General features: G+C 43.9%; 1 protein-coding gene across 12 annotated transcripts in view; it reads left to right on the forward strand.

The window, feature by feature from the left end:
* Positions 1-19,549, forward strand: part of ush2a (Usher syndrome 2A (autosomal recessive, mild)) — a 190,504-nt gene that overhangs the window by 83,321 nt on the left and 87,634 nt on the right. For 10 of the 12 annotated variants that reach the window (XR_007382187.1, XR_007382186.1, XM_048974032.1 and 7 more), the window contains 5 exons: positions 1,545-1,696; positions 2,921-3,083; positions 7,386-7,562; positions 16,773-16,920; positions 18,502-18,644. Coding sequence is in view for 10 of the 12 variants with exons in the window: in XM_048974032.1 (XP_048829989.1) it covers positions 1,545-1,696; positions 2,921-3,083; positions 7,386-7,562; positions 16,773-16,920; positions 18,502-18,644 (783 nt within the window). In the remaining 2 variants the exon portion in view is untranslated. The remainder of the gene's footprint in view (positions 1-1,544; positions 1,697-2,920; positions 3,084-7,385; positions 7,563-16,772; positions 16,921-18,501; positions 18,645-19,549) is intronic. The other 2 variants (XM_048974038.1, XM_048974040.1) reach the window with 2 other exon arrangements.

Consider the following 19,549-nt stretch of genomic DNA (forward strand, 5'->3'; position numbering starts at 1 on the left):
CAGTCAGGCTCCCTCCAAAAATGGGCTCCCTCCAGGCAATAACGATACCACGGTATATGTGTCTGCACGCTAAGCTGCTATTTTCTGTCCATGACAGATAGTTATGTTTTTTATTTATATAAATCGGGTTGAGAAAAACTTTATAGAACAGGAGTTATTTTACAATGATTGTTAGCCTGTGAAATAAAATTTCTGTGTAATATCTTAATAATTGTTACAGATTTTACTAGAATCTTGTGTTATTTCTATTATTATTTATTATTTTATTTTATTTGGATAAACTGATGCACCAATTAAACAAAGATAATATTCTTTGAATCCACCAGTTTACTTAATTAGGTATTAGTATTTTAACAGCACAACAAAAGTACAGTTTTAGTTTTTAAACAAAGTACGATATTTTAAATAAGTAGAAATATAAAATGCAATATTCCTACCATAAAACATTTTAAAGACAATACATGCCTGTCTTTTATTTGTTGGGAGGGGCATATTGAAGTTACAACTTTGTCCAGTTGACACAGTTCAGCACCGTCGCTGAAAAACTCTTTTCCTGTGACACAATGCCTCCGTTTTAGTTTCCGTGATGAATCCTGCACTCACTTCTGTGCCTGCGTAATTTCAGAATTCCTGGAAGTGTTCAAGACAAATTAGCAAAGTAGTACTCCATTCAGCATCTCATAGAACATGATTACCACATGTATTATATACAATATATATATAGAAAATACATATACTGTTTATGTATATCAAAAGATATATGTATAAACAGGGATGGGCATAACTGGTACTCGAGTACACATTCTCCTTTAAAAACGATTGTGGTAACATTTACACTGATATGAAAATATGAAAATATATTGCTAACTAATTCATTTGCAGTATACTGGCTAAAATGCAAGGTATTTTCTTGTCATAGCAGCGTAAATGCACATAAGTGGCACGCGAATGCGTACTTATTTCATGTTCATCCATGTGTATAAAATAGTTAGTTGGAGCTTGCCAATGCTGAATTTTTTCTGTCTTTTGGTGAAAAGGATCTGTAAGTATACTATTCATGGCAGTATGACCGAATGCTAGCCACTGGTAAATGCTCTTTTTTTGTGTGTGTGTCTTTTTGCATCTGCGTCTGTGTGTTTATTTGTGTCTGTCTGTGTGAGTTAGGGTGTGCATGCTTATGTCCATATGTGTTTATTTGTGTGTGTGCGTGCATCTGCTTATGTCTGTATGTGTGTATCTGTGCTTCTGCTTGTATCCGTATGTTTTTATGTGTCTCTGTGTGTGTTCATGTGTATCTGCGTGCATCTGCTTATGTCTGTGTGTTTCCATGTGTGTCTGTGTGTGTCCATGTGTATCTGTGTGCATCTGCTTATGTCTGTGTGTGGCCTTGTGTGTCTGTGCGCATCTTCATATGTATCTGTGTATTCGTGTCTGCATCTACTTTGTCTGTGTGTGTATCTGTGTGCATCTGCTTATGTCTGTGAGTATGCATGTGTGTCTGTGTGACTCTGCTTATGTCTGTGTTTGTCCATGTCACCACGCAGGTGTGATCACCAGCTACAGGCTGTGGATGAACGGGGTGCTGGTGCAGGACTCGCTGTCCCAGCACTTCTGGGTGGGGAACCTGTCTGCCTGGAGCCTGCACAGCTTCCGCGTGCAGGCCTGCACCGCTAAAGGCTGCGCCTTGGGGCCCCCGGTGAGCTGCAGTGGTGGCGGCGGCGCATTTGCATTATGCTAATGGTCCCAGTGTCAGATGGCAGCCAACATCATAAAGCTGATCGATTCGCTCCGTTCAATAGAGCCCCTTCTGCTCGTGCTTGACATTTGGTATAAATGCCACTCAGGGCTGGTTACGGCTTTGATGGGCCACATCTGGGCACTTTTCCAATATGTGCGCAATATTTAGTGGAAAAGCGCGGTGGGGGCGGGGTTTTCGCGACCTGCAGACGCAGCAGAAGTCGGGCCGGACAGGAGGGTCCCGGACGCTGGGGTTCAGCTGCTCCAAGTTGACGAGCTGACCAAAAGAGGAAAAAAAAACTGTTTCCCACTTTTGGCAGATGGCAGGAGAAAAGCAACGTTGAAAAGTGCGTATGCTATCGTTTTGGGGAATATTATGAATATGTTTTTGTTAAAATCATTTTTTTTTTCCTCGTCAGCATATACCAATGTGAAAAGCACAATGCCCATTATGCATATTCAAATAAAATAGATTCATTGTCCTTAACTATATACTTCTCATACAAATTGATCATGTACAATTTATTTCTCAGATCTATTTTTTCTGAATTTATAATAATTTCCCCTTTCTGAATAGCTAATATTCACAGTGATGGACATGCTGTAAAAGGTCAGCTGAGCCCGTCTGTGTAATAAATTATATTAGCACAACTAAACTTTAAAAAATGTGTCAAGCACTTGGGTTGTTTTCAGTTTGCTGACTGGATAATAATAGCGGTACTGTATGTGATTAGCGCTTTTGACATGTCCACGCTTTACCGCTAATGTCTGCGTTATTCCAGCTACGTACTTAATGTTTTTATTGTATGGACGTCTTGCTACATTGAGACTAAAAGCGTTGACTTGGGGCCTTGGAAGAACGGCATTACGGAAGCTGCTGGACTGCTCTGTGTATTATGGTCAGCATGTTATCATGGTTAGTGAGCCCTGGGCTATTTGAGTTGTCAGAGACCCCCCTACTGTTTTCTATAATGGTAATAGTTGTTGACCAGGAGATGGGTTACATTTTATTTAACGAGGTTAGTGGAGGGCCCATCTTTGCAGAGGTCCCTGGGCTTGAGCCTGGGTAAGCCCGTGCATTAAAGTGGCTCTGCTGCTCAGACACAGACACCTGCAAGGCCTTATGGTCACAGAAAAACAAAGTGCCTTCGGCTGAGTGTGAATCCCTTGTCGTCTGTGTCAGGTGGAGATGCGCACACTGGAGGCGGCCCCCGTTGGCCCCATGGACCTGGAGATCCATGCAGGGGGGCCGCAGTTGGCAAGAGCCAGGTGGACGGGCCCAACCAGGCCCAATGGGAACCTGACCTACACTGTGCTGTTTAAGGGGATTTTCTACCAGGACTCCGGTAAATGCATATGATGCAGCTCAACACCAGGGTACCACCAGCTGCTCTCATGCTCTCAGCCTCTTTACTGCTGTGCTGCCTGTGCTTGTTCTCGAGCAACAGGCTAAATGACCCATAAATTATACTAATCTATCTGCATTTTGGTAAATAGATTCTTAGCTCGGGTAACAGGTAGCAAAGCAGTCTGCTTATAGTATACCTACTGTAAATGAGCAGTCTGCTTATTGTATACCTAAATGAATCATGTACCGAGTTAAATTGTTCAGTATGAAAACCAAAAAGTAACTACAACCTCCAAGCAAAAACAATCCTGTGTGTGTGTGTGTGGGGGGGGGGGGCAGGGAATAGATCACATTTGGGGGACGAAATGTCCTCAAAGTGCGGTAAAACCTAAAACTTCCTTACTTTTGGGGACACTTCTTCAGGTCTTCATTTGGATAACCTCAATTTTATAAAAATCTGTGAATGCAATTGCAAAAGTAAAAGTGCCAAATGTCTTGTATTTTGGTTGCTTATGGTTAAGATTAGGGCTGGGTGTGGGTTAAGGGTGTCATGGTTAGGATTACAGACATAGAAATGAATCATTTCCCCACCATGTGATTAAAAACGAGTAACTTTTTACGTAATGGAGACATTTTTTTCAGTCCCAACAAGGATAACCTCAAATTTATAAGAATCTGTGAATGCAGTCAAGAGTGTAAAAATGCCAGAAGTCTTGTATTTTGTTTGCTTACTTATGGTTAAGGGTAGCACTGTGTAGGGGTTAAGAGTGTCATTGCTTGGGTTAGGGTTCATAGAAATGAATGGATAGTCCCCATAAAGATGTGAATGTGTCTGCTGTGTGTGTGCACTGCTGTCATAATTAAGTGGTGCCTGAAACTGTGGGATAATAAACGCGTAGTTTATGCCGTCACTGACATTGCTGCCTTTGGGTGGCGCCCTCTCAATGTGAACACTGCAGCCACAGCCCTCATTGCTACTTACAGGGCGACGTGTCGACCGTCCGATGCTGCTTCAGACGGGGCCTCCGGTTGGCCAGCCCTTCCCTTTCCCGCTGAAGTCGCTCCTTAGCCTCAGCCAAAGCTCCCCCACCCGACCCCTCCCCCACCTAGCCTTTTCTGGTCAACCTCCAGTGGCGCCGAGATGAAAGGACGGACTCGCACCCCTTTGTGTCAGCGTTTTCCTTTTGTCTGCCAGGCCAATATAATAGATTGTCCCTCTTCATTAAAGAGGAGTCCATCAGCGCAAAGCATATCGCTCAGGGCCCAGTAGCCTGGCAGCGGCGTCGCCGCATTGCATGCGATTCCGGTGCTCCCGCTGGTATGCTGGCGCGCAGCGCAATGCCCGTAAACCTCACGGTTTCCCAGACAATGCAGGCGAAGCTTCGTTTAGGTAGCCTGATGACACAGCAGTTTACATCTGTCCCCCCCCCCGCTATAGCTGACATGTTTATCCCTGGACTCTACTAACACTTCTTTATACCCTGATGTCACTGCGGCTTGATATATCCTGTCAGGACACCCACGGCTGTCATCTGGTGGTGTGAGCCTCCTATTTTACAGTCTACCAAATGTGCACGCTGCTGCCGGAGATACGCAAACATTAAGAGATTTAGAATCACGCCGCCCTGGAACACTGGATATACCCGCCGATGTATTACATTCCGCGCGTGCCCGTCCATTTGCGGTACGCGCCTGTACTTCATTCGGCGGGACCCCTCTTTCCCCTCCGCCATGTTCGCGGCACACCTACTACAGGGGACTTGAAAGTAGCTTTCCGGCAAGTAGGGAGAGCAGCTTATGGACTCAAGATTGTAATCTTGGCGTACAAGCAGATGGAAGTGACCCCTAGCAAAGACTGGCAACGTCCTCGGCTCATAGAGCAAGGGCTTTGATGTATTCTTCTGAGGAGCACTGGTAAGATTATGGGGTGCAGGGGATTGATTTGAGAGAGTACAGCCAAAAAAAACCTGCTTGCAGACCCATTTGAAAGAAAAGCTTTTTTTTTTTTTTTTTTGCAGGTTTGCTCTTCTGCATTTGTTGGTTATGATTGTTTCTTCCTCTCTGGCCCACGGTGTAAGTGTGTAATCTGTATTCTGCCAGAGTATAATATTGCAATGTGTGTTTGAAAGATGCACATTTTTTTTTTTCTTTTTTCCTAAAGCCCATGTCCCACCCCCATGGTAACACTCAGTAACACATCAGATGAGCACCTGCTCCTGGTCACTCTGCTCCTATTATTGCATTCATGCGTTTCCATGTCTTTGTAAGTTTGGGTGTGTGCGTAAGTATGTGCGCATCTCGACTCCATGTTTATACATGTTGTACGTGTGCATGCTGCATGACTGTATAAGGCCCAGGGTGCTCTCTCCAGTCAGGGCGCATCCTCCTCCCCAGTCCCCCAACCAACCCCTGCCCCCCCCCCTCCGGTCGGGAAATGAATTCAGTTCCGGGCAGAATTTGCTCCCTGCTCACTCTCCTCTGCTCTGAGAAGTTTACTGATTTCTCCCAACGGATTCCTGGGGAATTTATCGGCTTGTGGCTGGCAGTCACAGATTAAGGTAAATGTCGATCAGTAATGACCCTCTACATGTTAGTATTGCAGTAAAGCCAGGCTTTTATGTCAAAGATATCGGAGGGGGAGCTATTACACATGACAGGGGTGATCAAGGGACTCCGGACCAAGGCAAGCATTATTAAATATTGACTAGTTCTGTGATTTATGTAGAGCTGCAGGAAAAAAGTGACTTTTTAAGCATTATATATTCTTCAGGCCTGAGAACTGCACATTTGTCTTATGCCGGGAGTAAGGAGAAGTGCGTCTGCGTGTCTTTACAGACGGTAAAAACGGGGAATAATATTGGTTTAAAAAAAAGAGAGAGGGAGTCCGTTGGCTTTATCATGGGATATGGTTTTAAATCTGCAGCAAAGGGAAACGGATGAGGTGTAATGGCAGGGCGGCCGAGCCGAGGGGCAGGGTGGGACCGATTCGTCAGGGGGGTACTGAAGACGCAGATAAATTAATAAAAGTTTCTTTACTTTTTCTTGAACCTGTAAAATGTTTCCGGACCCTTTTTACATTGACAGTAGTAATATATGTAATATGTATATCGAGTTATGGGGCTGCGGTACGCTGGTGAATGAGGAATGGATTTTGATGTGCTTTTAGTCTATCCTGACACTTCATGCCTATTGATTTCTTTATGGTGCCACATTTCAGCCCCTTAGATGGCCTGGGGGGATGGGGGGGGGGGGGGTGGACTTTCACTGGCACTCTTCTTCCCCCTCCTCCCCCACTTTTCCCATTGGTGCGCTGCGGCCCGAGACGCGAGGTGAGAACTTAAGGAAATTAATTTCCTTTTAATTTGCAAGCAGCTCCATATTTCCTGCGGTCGATTGCATTACTGTAAAGTGCTGGCAGCCCCCACTACCACTGCACCCCACCCTAGTTAATGCACTACAGACACATGGAGGCTGGACAGTATAAGGTGCAACTGCAGTTATGTTTTTAAGAGGGTAGCAGCAAGGAGAGGTGTATGCACCCAGGCATTTGAATGATAAAATCTAATGCTTTGATAATATGCTGTACACTATTTTAAAGCGAATTATATTGTGCCATTATATTGTGTATATAATTATATTATTTTTGTATAAACTTGACCCCTTGCTGTTAAGATGTAATCTTTTTCTTTAAACTTTAAGTAGTGAGCACATTGCCGATCTGCTAAAGTTCCAGCATGGACTGCGATCAGCACATCCATTTTTCTTATATGTTCTTTTTTTAGCGCAGCGCAGTGCATCGCGTTGCCGTGGTGTGCTGTGTCCAAATCAGTGAAGTGCCAGAGAGAGACAATCACTCATCATTTTTGGATTAAAGTTTTGGCTGGATGCACTGGCCCTGGGGTCTTCTGGGAGTTCGTGACGGTCGTGTCGCCCCCAAGGAGGAGTTGGTATTTTTATACCATAACACTTCAGTTACCCTGTAATTCAGTGAACTGAAGCGCCCTGCTGTTATGGCCAGTATCTGGGGATTCTAGGGTCTTGGGAATGGGGGTGGTGGTTCAAATCCCAGGTTAAGCAGAGTGACTTTACCGTTGGGCCCCTGAGCAAGGCCCTTAACTCCCAGTTACTTCAGTGACTATCCCACCATACTTTCTCAATAGTACTCGATTTCACTTTGAATAAAAGTGCCTGCTAAATTAGAAAAAAATACGTATTTTTATATCAAATGCCACATATAATCTCTACTCTGCTATGAAGTACAGGTTGTTTTTCCTGATTTTGTCTTACGTTGTCCCTGCAGCAGAAAACTCTTCAGTGGTAGAAGACACGCGACCTCTGCATGCCAGCACTGAAGCCGGCCGCTGGTCGACTATCGTAGGCCTGCTCCCTTTCTCCAGCTACACTGTGTGGGTAAATGCCAGTAATAGTCAGGGCTGGGTGGTCAGTCCTCCCACTGCCATCACACTGCCCCCTGGAGGTGAGTATCAGAAACAAGTTCTTTTTTGTATTTATTCAGACGATCAGTACTGTTGCAACAGAAAACATGTGAACAAAGACCTTTTATCCATCATCCTCCTAAGTATGTTATGGTTCTCTATGTCATTACGGACCGCCAGTGGGTACACATTAGACATCTGGTGTTCGAAAGGGAGAGATATCTAGTTGTTTAAAACCAGTGGCATTTAATTATTTTTCGTTTGTGACAATTGAAGATAAGGTCTCCTTTATAACGAGTTTATTACTGTACTGAGGACCCACTTTTTACACTGTTAAATTGTTGTTGATTTTAATTATGACTCTTCTGATTCAGAAATGTTCAGTTTTATGACCCTCCCCTGTAAATGAAAAGTAACAACTCATTGGTTAAATAGGCTTTGGTCCGCGCTTCCTTTTAGTTAATGGTGTGAAAACTTATTAAGCTGATTTACACGCGGAATGGCGTCGGGCAGTGCGTGCTGCACACCCGGGTATGTGTGTGTTTAAGGAGAAGGTAAATTAGCCGTGCGGGTTATAAAAAGGCAATCTTCAGTGTTTGGCCTTAGGAGAAGCACGTCAAGGTGTTGCGATACGGGCCGCCTCATGCGACTGGGGAAGGTGTGTGATCAGGAGTCTTGGACATTTGTGTGGCTCATACGAGTGGCTCTGGCCTCTGTGCCTATGATCGGAAGGTTGCGGGTTTGAATCCCATCTTCGGCAAAATAGTCAGATGTCCATTGAGCTTTTCAGCAAGGTCCTTAATCCGCCTAAAATGCTACAGGGATGACAGATAAATGGCCGATGCTCAGGGCTTCATTTCTAACTTTGCATATGTCTAAAAGCAGAGCATGATGGGATATGTGAAAAGCATTTCAGTGTACCCGTTCTCATACTTGTGTGAATGGAAAAAGGATCATTTTAGTTCATACTTCAAGTTCTGACTCACAAGAATACAAAGGGCTGATATTACTATTAATGGTAGTAGTATACAAGTAGTATTAGTAGTGGCATACTTCTATCCATTGCTGTTTACACATAGAGGGAGTAGAGTGGGCTTTTCGACCACTTACTAGTTATGGTTTGGATCACATTAACTTGCTTCACTTGTTATGGTGTCTGTGCCCTTTCCATAAACACTGCACCTTTATTATATTCTGTAAGTGTCCTTTGATCACTGTGCCATCCAGTCAGATATAAACATTGTTCAGTCAACCAGCTTTCCCGTACATACATAAAAATCCATTGATCCTCCATAACTGCTCATCCAGTACAGAGTTGCAGTGAGCCTAGAGCGCAAGGCAGGGAAACCCCTGAGTGAGATGTTAGTGCGTCATGGGACACGAACTCACTGACTTTTTTTTTTTTTTAAATGCACTTTAGAGGCACCATTAGAGGTTTGAACGCTTGTTTTTGGGCTATGCAGGAAAACTGGCTAACTGGGGGTAACGTGAATGCACACGGGGTAAACCCCACATGTAAACATGCTCTTAGCAAATAGAGCTACAATAAATTGTTGTTTATATATGTACCAAAACTCAAAAATTCATTCATTAATGCAGCAATGTATATTAAGTGAAAGCTTCTTATGAGGACAGGCTGAGAATAATTTGTAGTTCCAAATTATTAGTCAGTTCCAACGGGAAACCTACACAGAAAAAGGTTCTCTAGTTGGCAAAATTATTTAAAGAAGAATTAATAAAACTCACTAACAGAATTGTAACTTTATAGTAACTCGTAATAGATGTGTTTTTTATTTGCTGTGTTACAACGAAACTATCCTTGAGTAAAGCTTTTCTGAAACCAGTGTTTGGTTTTATCTTACCTGCCTTGTTTTTTGTCCAGGCTCTTCTGTGGGAAATGTATCCTAGAATTCAGCTAAACATGCTTGTCAAATATGTGTTGAAGTTCTGCATTGAAACTCTGAGAATCCCTGCCCTACGGACTGTGGTCAGAAATTGTGGGTTCAGAGTCATTTCTTAAGCTGATCCTCAATGGCCATTGCTGCCAGGACTTGAACTTTATGGCAGAAGCTTTATCTTATGCACTGTATCTTGATCTTTTGTTTCCATGGCTGTTTTTTTTGGACTGGGCAGCCCAGTGACCCCCGTTAGCTTCATTAGTTAGCTGCGCAGACTCTACCAGCACAGCCCTGCTTATAAGGGGAGGTGTGACTGTCCATCTGTTATCTTACTCCACTGGTGTAATGTGGCTCTTCCACCCATCATATCCTTTCATCGGTCACATTGAAATAACTCAAGAAAACACAAGGATGAGTAGAGTGCCTGCTTTGATCCATATGGCCATTTTAAGGCCTGTGTGTTTTGGATGAAGACTTGAGGATGTTGTTTATTTGTCCATGACAGCTTTGATATGTCAGGTCCCATCTGGGTGTGTAATGGCATGTGTCCTTCTATTGGCAAAACAAATGTATTGACAAAAACATCTTCCTTGACACATATATATCATTTTGTTTAGTTGTCAATGAAATGCCCTTCACTAGTAACAGAGAAGGCAGCAATAAATCTTTGATACAAGTATCATGCTGAGTAAAACTTCACACTCTATACTGTAAGAGTTGATCTTGCACCAGATAATCCCAGCCTCACACCAGCCTGCACGTCAACGGCAAACATGATCTGAGCTTAACTATTCTCTTAATGAAACTCCTTCTGCTGTAATATGTAGTGTAGCTACTGTAGGAAAATGTATGCCTTTCAAGGATCAATGTAAATCAAAAATACAATTCTTAAATCTTAATTATGGAAGCTGGGTGGATGAATGGGTGGAATTATTAAAACTGCATTTAAAAAAAGGACATAAATTTGGATGGGTACCCCAACCTGTTATTCCCTGCATTGTTCCTACAGTATAGCTTCCAGGATAGATATCAGACTCCTGTGACCCTGCATAGAACCAGCAAGTACAGAAAACCTATGAATTGCTGGTGTTTTTGGTATGTAATTTAAGTCAAGGTAATATAATGTTAGCAATCCCCAGCTTGCAATGAAATGAAATGTCCACAAAATTGAATATTGTGAATATTGACCAAAGCCTTAATACCGAAGTTATTTAAGAGCAAGTCTTTGTGCTGTAGCACAAATTTATGCAAGTTAGTTAACTTAAGTTACTCCCATAAACTATGCAGTTTTATTAATGTGTAAAAGTTTTGGAATGAAGAATCGGCTAAGCAATTAATAACAGAAATAAACAGGAAACAAGATTGCTTTATAGAATAGCTGGTAGTAGTATCTAGCAGTAATATTTCCATTATCTTTCCATCCATATGTAATTGAATGGACCCTCATCGCTTTACTTCAGAAATATGCAGCATTCATAAGCTTATATGACTAATCAGTAAGCGGTCCACCCGCTGGCTCCTCGTTTACACGGGCGTGGTGTGCGTATAAGCAGACGGTTAACATGCCGTGCCACTATTTCCCAGAATACACCTGACTGTTTTATTAGACGAATCTGTATAGATTGCTGATTGATTAGGGGGAGCAGGCCATGACTCTGCATGTCGTTAAATGATGGAGCTGAGCAGGAAAGGCGCTGTTACATATTAATGATTATCCGGCAAATAAGGGACAAACGCATTGGCTACTTGCGGGAAGCGAAGGCAGAAGTGAAGAAACTTTGCAAAATCCTCAAGTTCACAACAAAGGCATCAGAAAGTATAAATTTTAAATACCATACGTTTTTTTGCCCCCTCTCCTTTTCCCCCTCACCAGATCTTTAGTCTTTTCTTAGTTGAACTGAAGCCTTGTCTCAAACTGTCCTTGTTATATCAAAGAACAGAAGAGCTGGAAACCTTAAAGATACAGTGGAAACATAAAAGTGCATAGTTTAAAATTATTAGTGACACTTTTGATATACCTGAGAAAGGAGAGGAAACAAAGGAATTCTGTGCCCACTGTTTTGTGAAATAAGTCTGCAAGGAATTAACTCTTTTGTCAGTGATGTTCAGGCTCAGAGGAAGCTGCCCATTGCTCGGTGCTTATCCAATAAGAGCTCCTGCCTGTGGTCCAGCTCTTACTATGTGACCTCTGTTCTCCAGTAGGCATTGTCAGGTTTAGCTCCTAATGGGTGATAGCCTTCTCTTGCATGCATGACCGTAACATGCATGTTAACAGTGTACGGGTTAGTGATACTTTATGGATGCCTATGGGGAAAATTCTCTTTTCGGCTACCCTATTTTATCCTAGTCTGCTGGGCCCAGGATTCATAGTCACTGACATGGAATCCTAACCTGCTATGCCACGCACTACCCTCAAAACATACTGTCTCAAGTTTACACTTATTGATCTCGCACACACTTTTACTCAAAGCAACATTTATGCAAAGCATGGCGAATAGTAATAATATCAAGCAGCTAACTACATGTTAGTGCTGCAGTGCTGAGCTTCCAGCGAGTGACCAGTAAGAAGTGCATGCAAGCATTGGGGCAAGAGCTGTACAGTAAGCTTCAAATAGAGCAAGAACCATTTTGAGTATTTTACTTCTCTTACTTTTTGTGGGAGAGGATTGATAAAGCTCTCATCACCTCTAAGTGATGAGCCATGAGGCTGTGTCCAGTGAGGATGCAGCCCCCGAGGAGCGATGGCTTTAACGTCATCGTTAGGCGAACAGCGTCGCTGTCAGCAATTTGATGTATTTTGTGGCTCCATTGGTGCGAAGCAGCAGTGAATCTAATCCAATCGCTGCTCCCTTTTTTCCGGGTGATGATGGGGGCAGCAGCAGCAATGCTTTCTCTGATTTTTAAGGTCTCAATTTTGGAGCGACAGAAGCAGTCGTGCATTATGAAAATTGGAGCTTGGCAGTAAAGCTAATTCATTTGGCTGATGTGAGTGATGAGGTTGACCTCTTGTCACACATGTCATGGCTTTCCCCTCATGGGGGGGGGGGTGGATTCCACCATTCAGCCCAAACAGCCCATTCCACCCAATCACACATCTCTGTGGAACTTTGTTTTTCTTGTATAAGATACATAATCATTGTTTATTTAAATAAATATTTTTTGCAATTTATGGTTTCAGTCATCATACTTGTGACTCGGTTAATCATTGGCCTTTCTGTTCATGTTGTTCTGTAAGTAGTATTCTTAAATTTTGTCTGCGTTCATATTCCTTTTGTTACCATATCCATCACCTAACGCAAGTACCGTATGTGATTGCCCTTCAGACTGTCTGCGAATTTGAAATGTTTTTGCAATCAGCTACTCCAGCTTTAGATCTTCTGGCTTGATGAGAGAGATGGTGCTGATTGAACGACAGCTCGGCTCAGCTCGGCCCAGGAATACTCACGGTCTTGTCAGAGAAGCCCATGTACCGTGGATGGCTCTTCGAGCTCATGTGTGTCTGACTCGTGTCTTTTGCTTATCATAGATCTGACCAGTTTTGTAGTAACACCCATTTCTTGTAAATACAACACTTCCCATGTATGGGTGTTCCCCTGGAGGTTTTTTTTTCTCATTAACATTGATTGGCAAGCCTTCACAGAGCTGGTGATCAAAGCGACTTTTGAGTGATATTGTCTTAAACCTCTGAGAGCTGCAGTGAAGGGGGATTTGGGCTGTGGTCGGGGGCATGTTGCCATCTCCGTATTTTCCTGTGATCTCCAAATATTACTTTCCTCTTTCTCCCGTTGGAGATTCCCTCGGATGTTTGTTTAATTTACCCTGGGGGGTTTTGATCATCGCCACGGGAAGCTGCTATCCCGATCAACTGTGAGGGAGAAAAGAAATTGAAATGTTTGTGGTCTCGGGTCTTCTTTACAACGTATGAGGATCCGCATCCGACTGTCTGGATTAATGAATTGTGGTTTGACGAGCTATTGGGGGAAGGCGGTCAGGAATTCTGCTGGGAGACAAGCCTACGAACAGGTGGAAATCTTTATACGATGACAGGTCAAGTGCTATACAGCTGCTGAGTGCGTAATATGGTTTGAACGAGTCAAGGAGAGATGAGAAAAAAATTCTGCTTTATTTGCTCAAGTATATATGTGCTTCTTTTCACATATCCCATCATGCTCTCCTTTGAGACATTCACACACATATACATGTACATATACATACTTCCCTAAGTGCAGGGTTGGGCCAAAGTCTGAGGTCAGGGTCAGGCAAACGGCACCCCTGGAGCATTTTGGGGGGGGGGTGTTTAGGGCCTTGCTCTAAACGACCCTACAGATATACAGAGATGTCAGTATTCTGCCAAGGCTCAAGCCGGGGGCCTAACCCACACACGGACCAGAAACTATAACTGGTCCATGGGGTTTATAGTTCAGCCATGTTGGGTGTGGCTGTGCAGTGTGAGGGCAGAGGCCTGGAACCACTTCATCAGCCATGATCAGAGTGTCATTCCTCTTTGGTTCTGGAGGCAAACAACCAGCAAGTGGAGCGAGACATAGAAGGTGTGAGACTGCAGTGCTACCCATGCGACTGTCAGGTGTCTTTTCAGACTTACAATTAATACATTTAACTGTCATTTAGCACAGCCCGAATTTTTTTTTTTAATACATCCCTCCGACAGTCATGCATTGAACTGCATTATTGTGCCGTGTTCTGAAGTTCATAATAGGGTTACATAACCATACTGTATAGCCTACATTGATGTATTTTTTCCTTGTGTTATGGGAAGGAGGTTGCACACTTTCAAAATCTATAGTTGGCCATGAATATGGCGAATGGGAAGAAAGTCTTGAAGGCAGCAGGCAAATGGTTATTGACTTCCATAAGTTGGCTACAAAAATTCCTAAAAAGCAAATGCACGACTTTCCCGCCACGCTTTCAGTTACTGAGAAATTTAAGGCCACTGGTTCAGGGATTACACTAAGAGAGATTTTGCAAGTTCATCTTTGTCCTATGTGCACTGAGGCAGCCATCATGAGAATCAGAAAGAAACCAACCGGTGTCTTGGGACCGCAGAGTTTCCAATACTATTACTACACCTCATCTCCAAGGCCTATATGAAATGCTTCTGGCTCCGTAGTCTAGTGTCTGCTGAGATGTTCTGCAAATGGACGAAATGTCAGTATTATCATCCAGTTCACAGTCTGACATGAAAATACTGAAGGGGGGGTCCTTATCTTTGATATTTTCATCTGAGGGTCCCTGATTCCAAAAAAAATGTTGAAAACCACCATCCAAACCTGATTGAGCCTTACAGGTGGGGGCCATGTGCTTGGGTAGCCTTGCCCCTTCAGCTTTTGGAGTTCGAGTCCCGCCTCTGTTCTTTCTGTGTGTGGGTGTCTTTCTGCAGTCCAGCCACATGCAGCCTGGTTATTTGTTTCTCTGAATGGCCCAGCATATGATCAGTGGAGTGTGTGTGTGTGTGTGTGTGTGTGTGTGTGTGTGTGTGTGTGTGTGTGTGTGTGTGTGTGTGTGTGTGTGTGTGTGTGTGTGTGTGTGTGTGTGTGTGTGTGTGTGTGTGTGTGTGTGTGTGTCCTGTGATGGATTAGCTCGTGTCCAGGGTGAACCCCTGCCTTGTGCCCTATGTCGCCTGTGATCTCCATTCCCCCCGTGACTATGACCAAGATAAGGAGTTGGATAGAACCATATGATTTGGTTTGCTTTCTTCAGCATGAGGAGGATGAAGTTCCTCCCAAAATAAACGTCATGCCTAGAAATACTAGGGAAATGTTTCTATTTTCAGGCTAGTTTCACATGCACTGGGCCTGGAGATGGAATTGTGAATGAATCTAAAGCTGAGCTTGCCCTACCAAAAGGCTGCAGCTCTCCCCACAAATGGCTCTTCCACTGAGAGAGCGACCCCAAAATCATCCAAGAAATGGCAAAATGGCTGCAAAATCAGCACTTAATCTCTGGACCTCAGTGCATTAGAATAGCTGTGAATCTGAATTGTAAAAAGATGCCCTCACATAGAGCAAGAAGAATAATGGAAGAATACACATGAAACCAATTCCCAGCCAGCCAGTAGCATGATGCAGAACATGGTTTCTAGCTGTCCTGGCTATCTGGAAATATGGGGAACAGATCTAACTAATAAGTAATTTATAATTTGTACATTTTTTCAGTGCATATACCTGGGTTCCCCAATTCCAGTCCTGGAGGGAGAGTTTGTAACACAGTTTGTAAGATTATCCTGCTCAAATACACCTTATGCAGCTCACCAGCCAATTTCCAGCTTTAGTAGGTATTTGATCAAGGAAATCTGCAAACTGCTCAAACTGACCCTCCAGGACAAGAATTTGGGGAAGCCTGACATAGCCATAATATGCGTGCACCTCTTTTATACATTACTTTTTGTTCATCTTTTTGAAGGGTGTACAACAAAGAAATTCTTCATTCACTTCATCTGGTATCAAGAACCAGCCAGAAGTAGCTTTTATATTATGGGGTCCAAAGCAAATAAGTGAAAAATGCATCCATCCATTTTCTGTAACCATGATCACAGGGAGTCTGGAGCCGATCCCAGAGGCTACAGGCACGACCCATCACAGCGCACACACACACACACACACACACAACCTATGGACAGTTTGGTAACTCCAAGTCTCCCCAGCATGCATTTGGGGGTGGGGGGGGCATTGAAGTTCCCAGAATGTGAGACGACCGTGCTAATCACTGCAACACTGTGCCACCTAAATAAGAAATTAGTACAATTTAGAGCAGAAGCCACAAGCCAATTAGCAGCAATACACACAATGTTTCCAGCATCTTAACATTTAATTTAGGTAAAATGCAGCATGTTTAATACTGTGGTTAATGTGAAGTTGAACAACGCAAATCAAATCCATTTATAAGTTCATTTAAAAACCAGTATCGATACAATGTTTTACATTCACACATCATGTAATAACAGTATCGATTTGCTTGGTAAGTTACCGAGGACTCTGGAGGAAACTTGTCAAGCTGTTTTAAATTGGAAGCAAGTGCAGTTTTCCTAGAGCACAGACTTGTGAGGAGGGCCAAGTCCTTTGAAAGGAATCAAGTAATAAAGAGGAGCATTTGAAGTGTCCTGGCTGGAGGCAGAGCCACGGCCTGCAGGGCCCGGCGCGTGGCCGGGATGCACATGTGCGGGTCCCCAGAGTGGGCGGCCATGCCAGTGCCCCGTGGCTCCCTGCCCGCCCCTCCCACACCAACAGGTTCTCCGCTTTGAGGAGAATACCCGCTCTTCAGCATATGCTACAGTACACGGGACTTTTCTCTGCTCTGACTCACCAACCCCCCCATCTCTCCCTTTCCCCTGCCCAGCTCCAGATGGCGTCCGGCCCCCCAGGCTGGCAGCCGCCGGCCCCGCCAGCCTGCACGTCGCCTGGTCGGCACCCGTGCGCAGCAATGCCCCAGGGCCGCTGCTTTATCAGCTGCAGATGAAGCCCACGGAGGATCAGCGTATCCGGCTGTAAGGGCCACTCCACCCTATTCAGCACCTCTGACTCACCCTAGACACCGCCATCATCTTCATTACATCATCCTGTGATCATGGCCTCCTAATATGAGTGATATAGGAGAATTGTGAATTTCAGGAACTCTAGAAGTAAAATTGAGGTTTGTCCTCTAAGCACGGACTTCGGTGGAGAACAAGTCTGTCTTAGTGTCTGGTGGTTCTTTGTCTCCGCATATAAAACATATAATGCACAGCTTGGAGTGTATTAACCCACTAACATTGCAGTTACTGCATGTTTGAATCTATAAACATGATTTTCATGTTTGCAAACCAGAAATATATTACTGAAGAACTACTTTCTGGCAAACTTAATTTTAAATGTGTTCCGCATCTGGGATTTGAAGTCATGTCAGTTAGAATTAAAGATTATATTCGCCCATTGTTTTAGTACTGTGATTAACCTAACTACCCCATGTATGTGGTGATCAACACCTTTCTGACCAATCAGATTCAAGAATTTAACAGCGTCATCATATAAAACAATATAATTATCAGTACTGAATGGGGGTAGAGAATCCCACATGGAATTTGGCTACCAGCTCTGGAGCCAGGCCTGGGGACGCTGTTCAGAGACAGGCACGCGATGACCGAGGTCAGCCTGAGCCAGAAAGGGCCACCTTGGGGCTCTTTGCCAACAAGGTGAAGGGTGGGGGCTTCGATTCTATGCAGGCAGTATGACAAGAAATCTAGCAGCCTTCTCAATATGGACAATGTACAACAGTGTGGACGGCGATCAGATTTCCAGCTGACAGCTCTTTCGAAAAGTAGACAACTCTGCCTGTGAGCATGCAACAAATGCGGCAGTAATGCACAGCGTGATCCATTTGCGCAAGCCGTGGTGGTCTATGGGAGGTTCTGCATCTGATATGTATTCATTACATGCATCCTGACAACAAATTGCAATTTAATCAGAAATGGGGAAATTCTCATTCTGTTCTAATAAATAAATGACTAGCTCCATGTATTATATATCACCCTCATTTCCTGGGATTCTTCTGAAATGTATTTCATTGTTCATGTGATTTATTTATCATGTTCTATGATAAATTTGATTGTGAATTTTTGGCGAAAATCGGCGCCACACAAAACAGGCTGGTGGTTTGACGTGACGACGGTAAATCCTGCTTGATGGCACCGCGTTTGTTTTCCCCCTCGATGGAAACGTGCATATTAATCACCGCTGATAATGCCTTTAAAATTTAATTTGATCATATAAAATGCACGGCATGGCAGGAGAAATTTCTACTTCTGTCACCTGTTTCCTGGTCATGAATAGTTATACGCAGATATTGATTTTCTTAGGGAGTCTGATAAAAATTGAATTGCTTAGATTGTCAGGCCGAAAACGAACGCCTGATCGGTTGCAGTTGGTCAGTTCTGGAAAAATTGCCTTTATGGTTCTTTAAGATTAAACACTTATAACTGCTGTTATAAAACCACACGCTTGTGTCAGGAGCTTGTGTTATAGCCCTGCAGCAGCATCTACATGGCAATTGTTTGTATGTGTTTTTATTTCTTGTTTTCTTGTCCTTCCAGTCTATTGGAGAACGAGACGACCACCTTCAGTTACACAGCAGAAGGACTTCAGCCTTACACAGAATACCAGTTCAGGCTTGTGGTGTCCCACAGCCACGGGCGGACAGCCAGCGACTGGGCCGCCTTCATCACCGCCCAGGACCGTGAGTGCTGCCCGCACCGGTATCGCCGGGCCGTCCTTGTTCTGAAGGGGAAATGTGGCGAGCGCGGACAGAGGGGAAATAAATATGTGTAATTAGGGTTAGGCGAAGAGGAGGCATGTATTTACTCACTGTGAAATGAGCACATGCGCCATGCACGCCATGGCATGCATTACTCCCCCCCCCCCCCCCCCCCCCCTTTTTTTTATGCACTCGACGGAATGCACTCCATCCTTCTCCCCATCAGCACCAACTGTGAGTCACAGGTGCTCAGAGGAGGAACACCGGCATCTACAGAGAGGAGAGCATTAAAAGTGTATATCTTGCCGGTGACCTAGATGGTGTCATTGTGGGCTAATTACTGTAATACAATCATATTAGGGTTCATAACAGACAGTCTTTGCGAAGTTATAAATTAATTATACTTGGGTCTATTATCACATACATTATAATTATAGGGCCGGTATTTGCATACATTTGGAATATGCCATATTATGGGCCATCGCCTGTTCATTACTATGCAGAGTAGCTCTTCCCTGAAACCCCCTTCTCAATAGTGGATTTATGCCCCGCAGCACCCGGGAACTTTTCTTTGGGTATTCTTCTGGCGTCTCTGTCATGTCTAAGAGTGTTGGTTTAAGAGCGGGGGGACGAGAGCGCGGTGCGGTGGGGTGCACTGCAGCGCGGTGCCGTGCAGTGCCGTGCAGTGCCATGCGGCCTCATTAGTGGCGTCTGTTCGTCGGCACACGCTTCGCTCGTGCATGCGTGTGATCGTGCTTATGCATGTACCTACAGACGAACACTAACTAATGGTAATGACCACCCCCTCCCCATCACCAATTAAGCTTCTTTTTGCATATTAAGGGTTTCTTTCTGATTATTAAAATGACTTATAATCACCTTAATCA

Source organism: Brienomyrus brachyistius, chromosome 14, assembly GCF_023856365.1.
Source record: "Brienomyrus brachyistius isolate T26 chromosome 14, BBRACH_0.4, whole genome shotgun sequence".
NCBI classification, from domain to species: Eukaryota; Metazoa; Chordata; class Actinopteri; order Osteoglossiformes; family Mormyridae; genus Brienomyrus; species Brienomyrus brachyistius.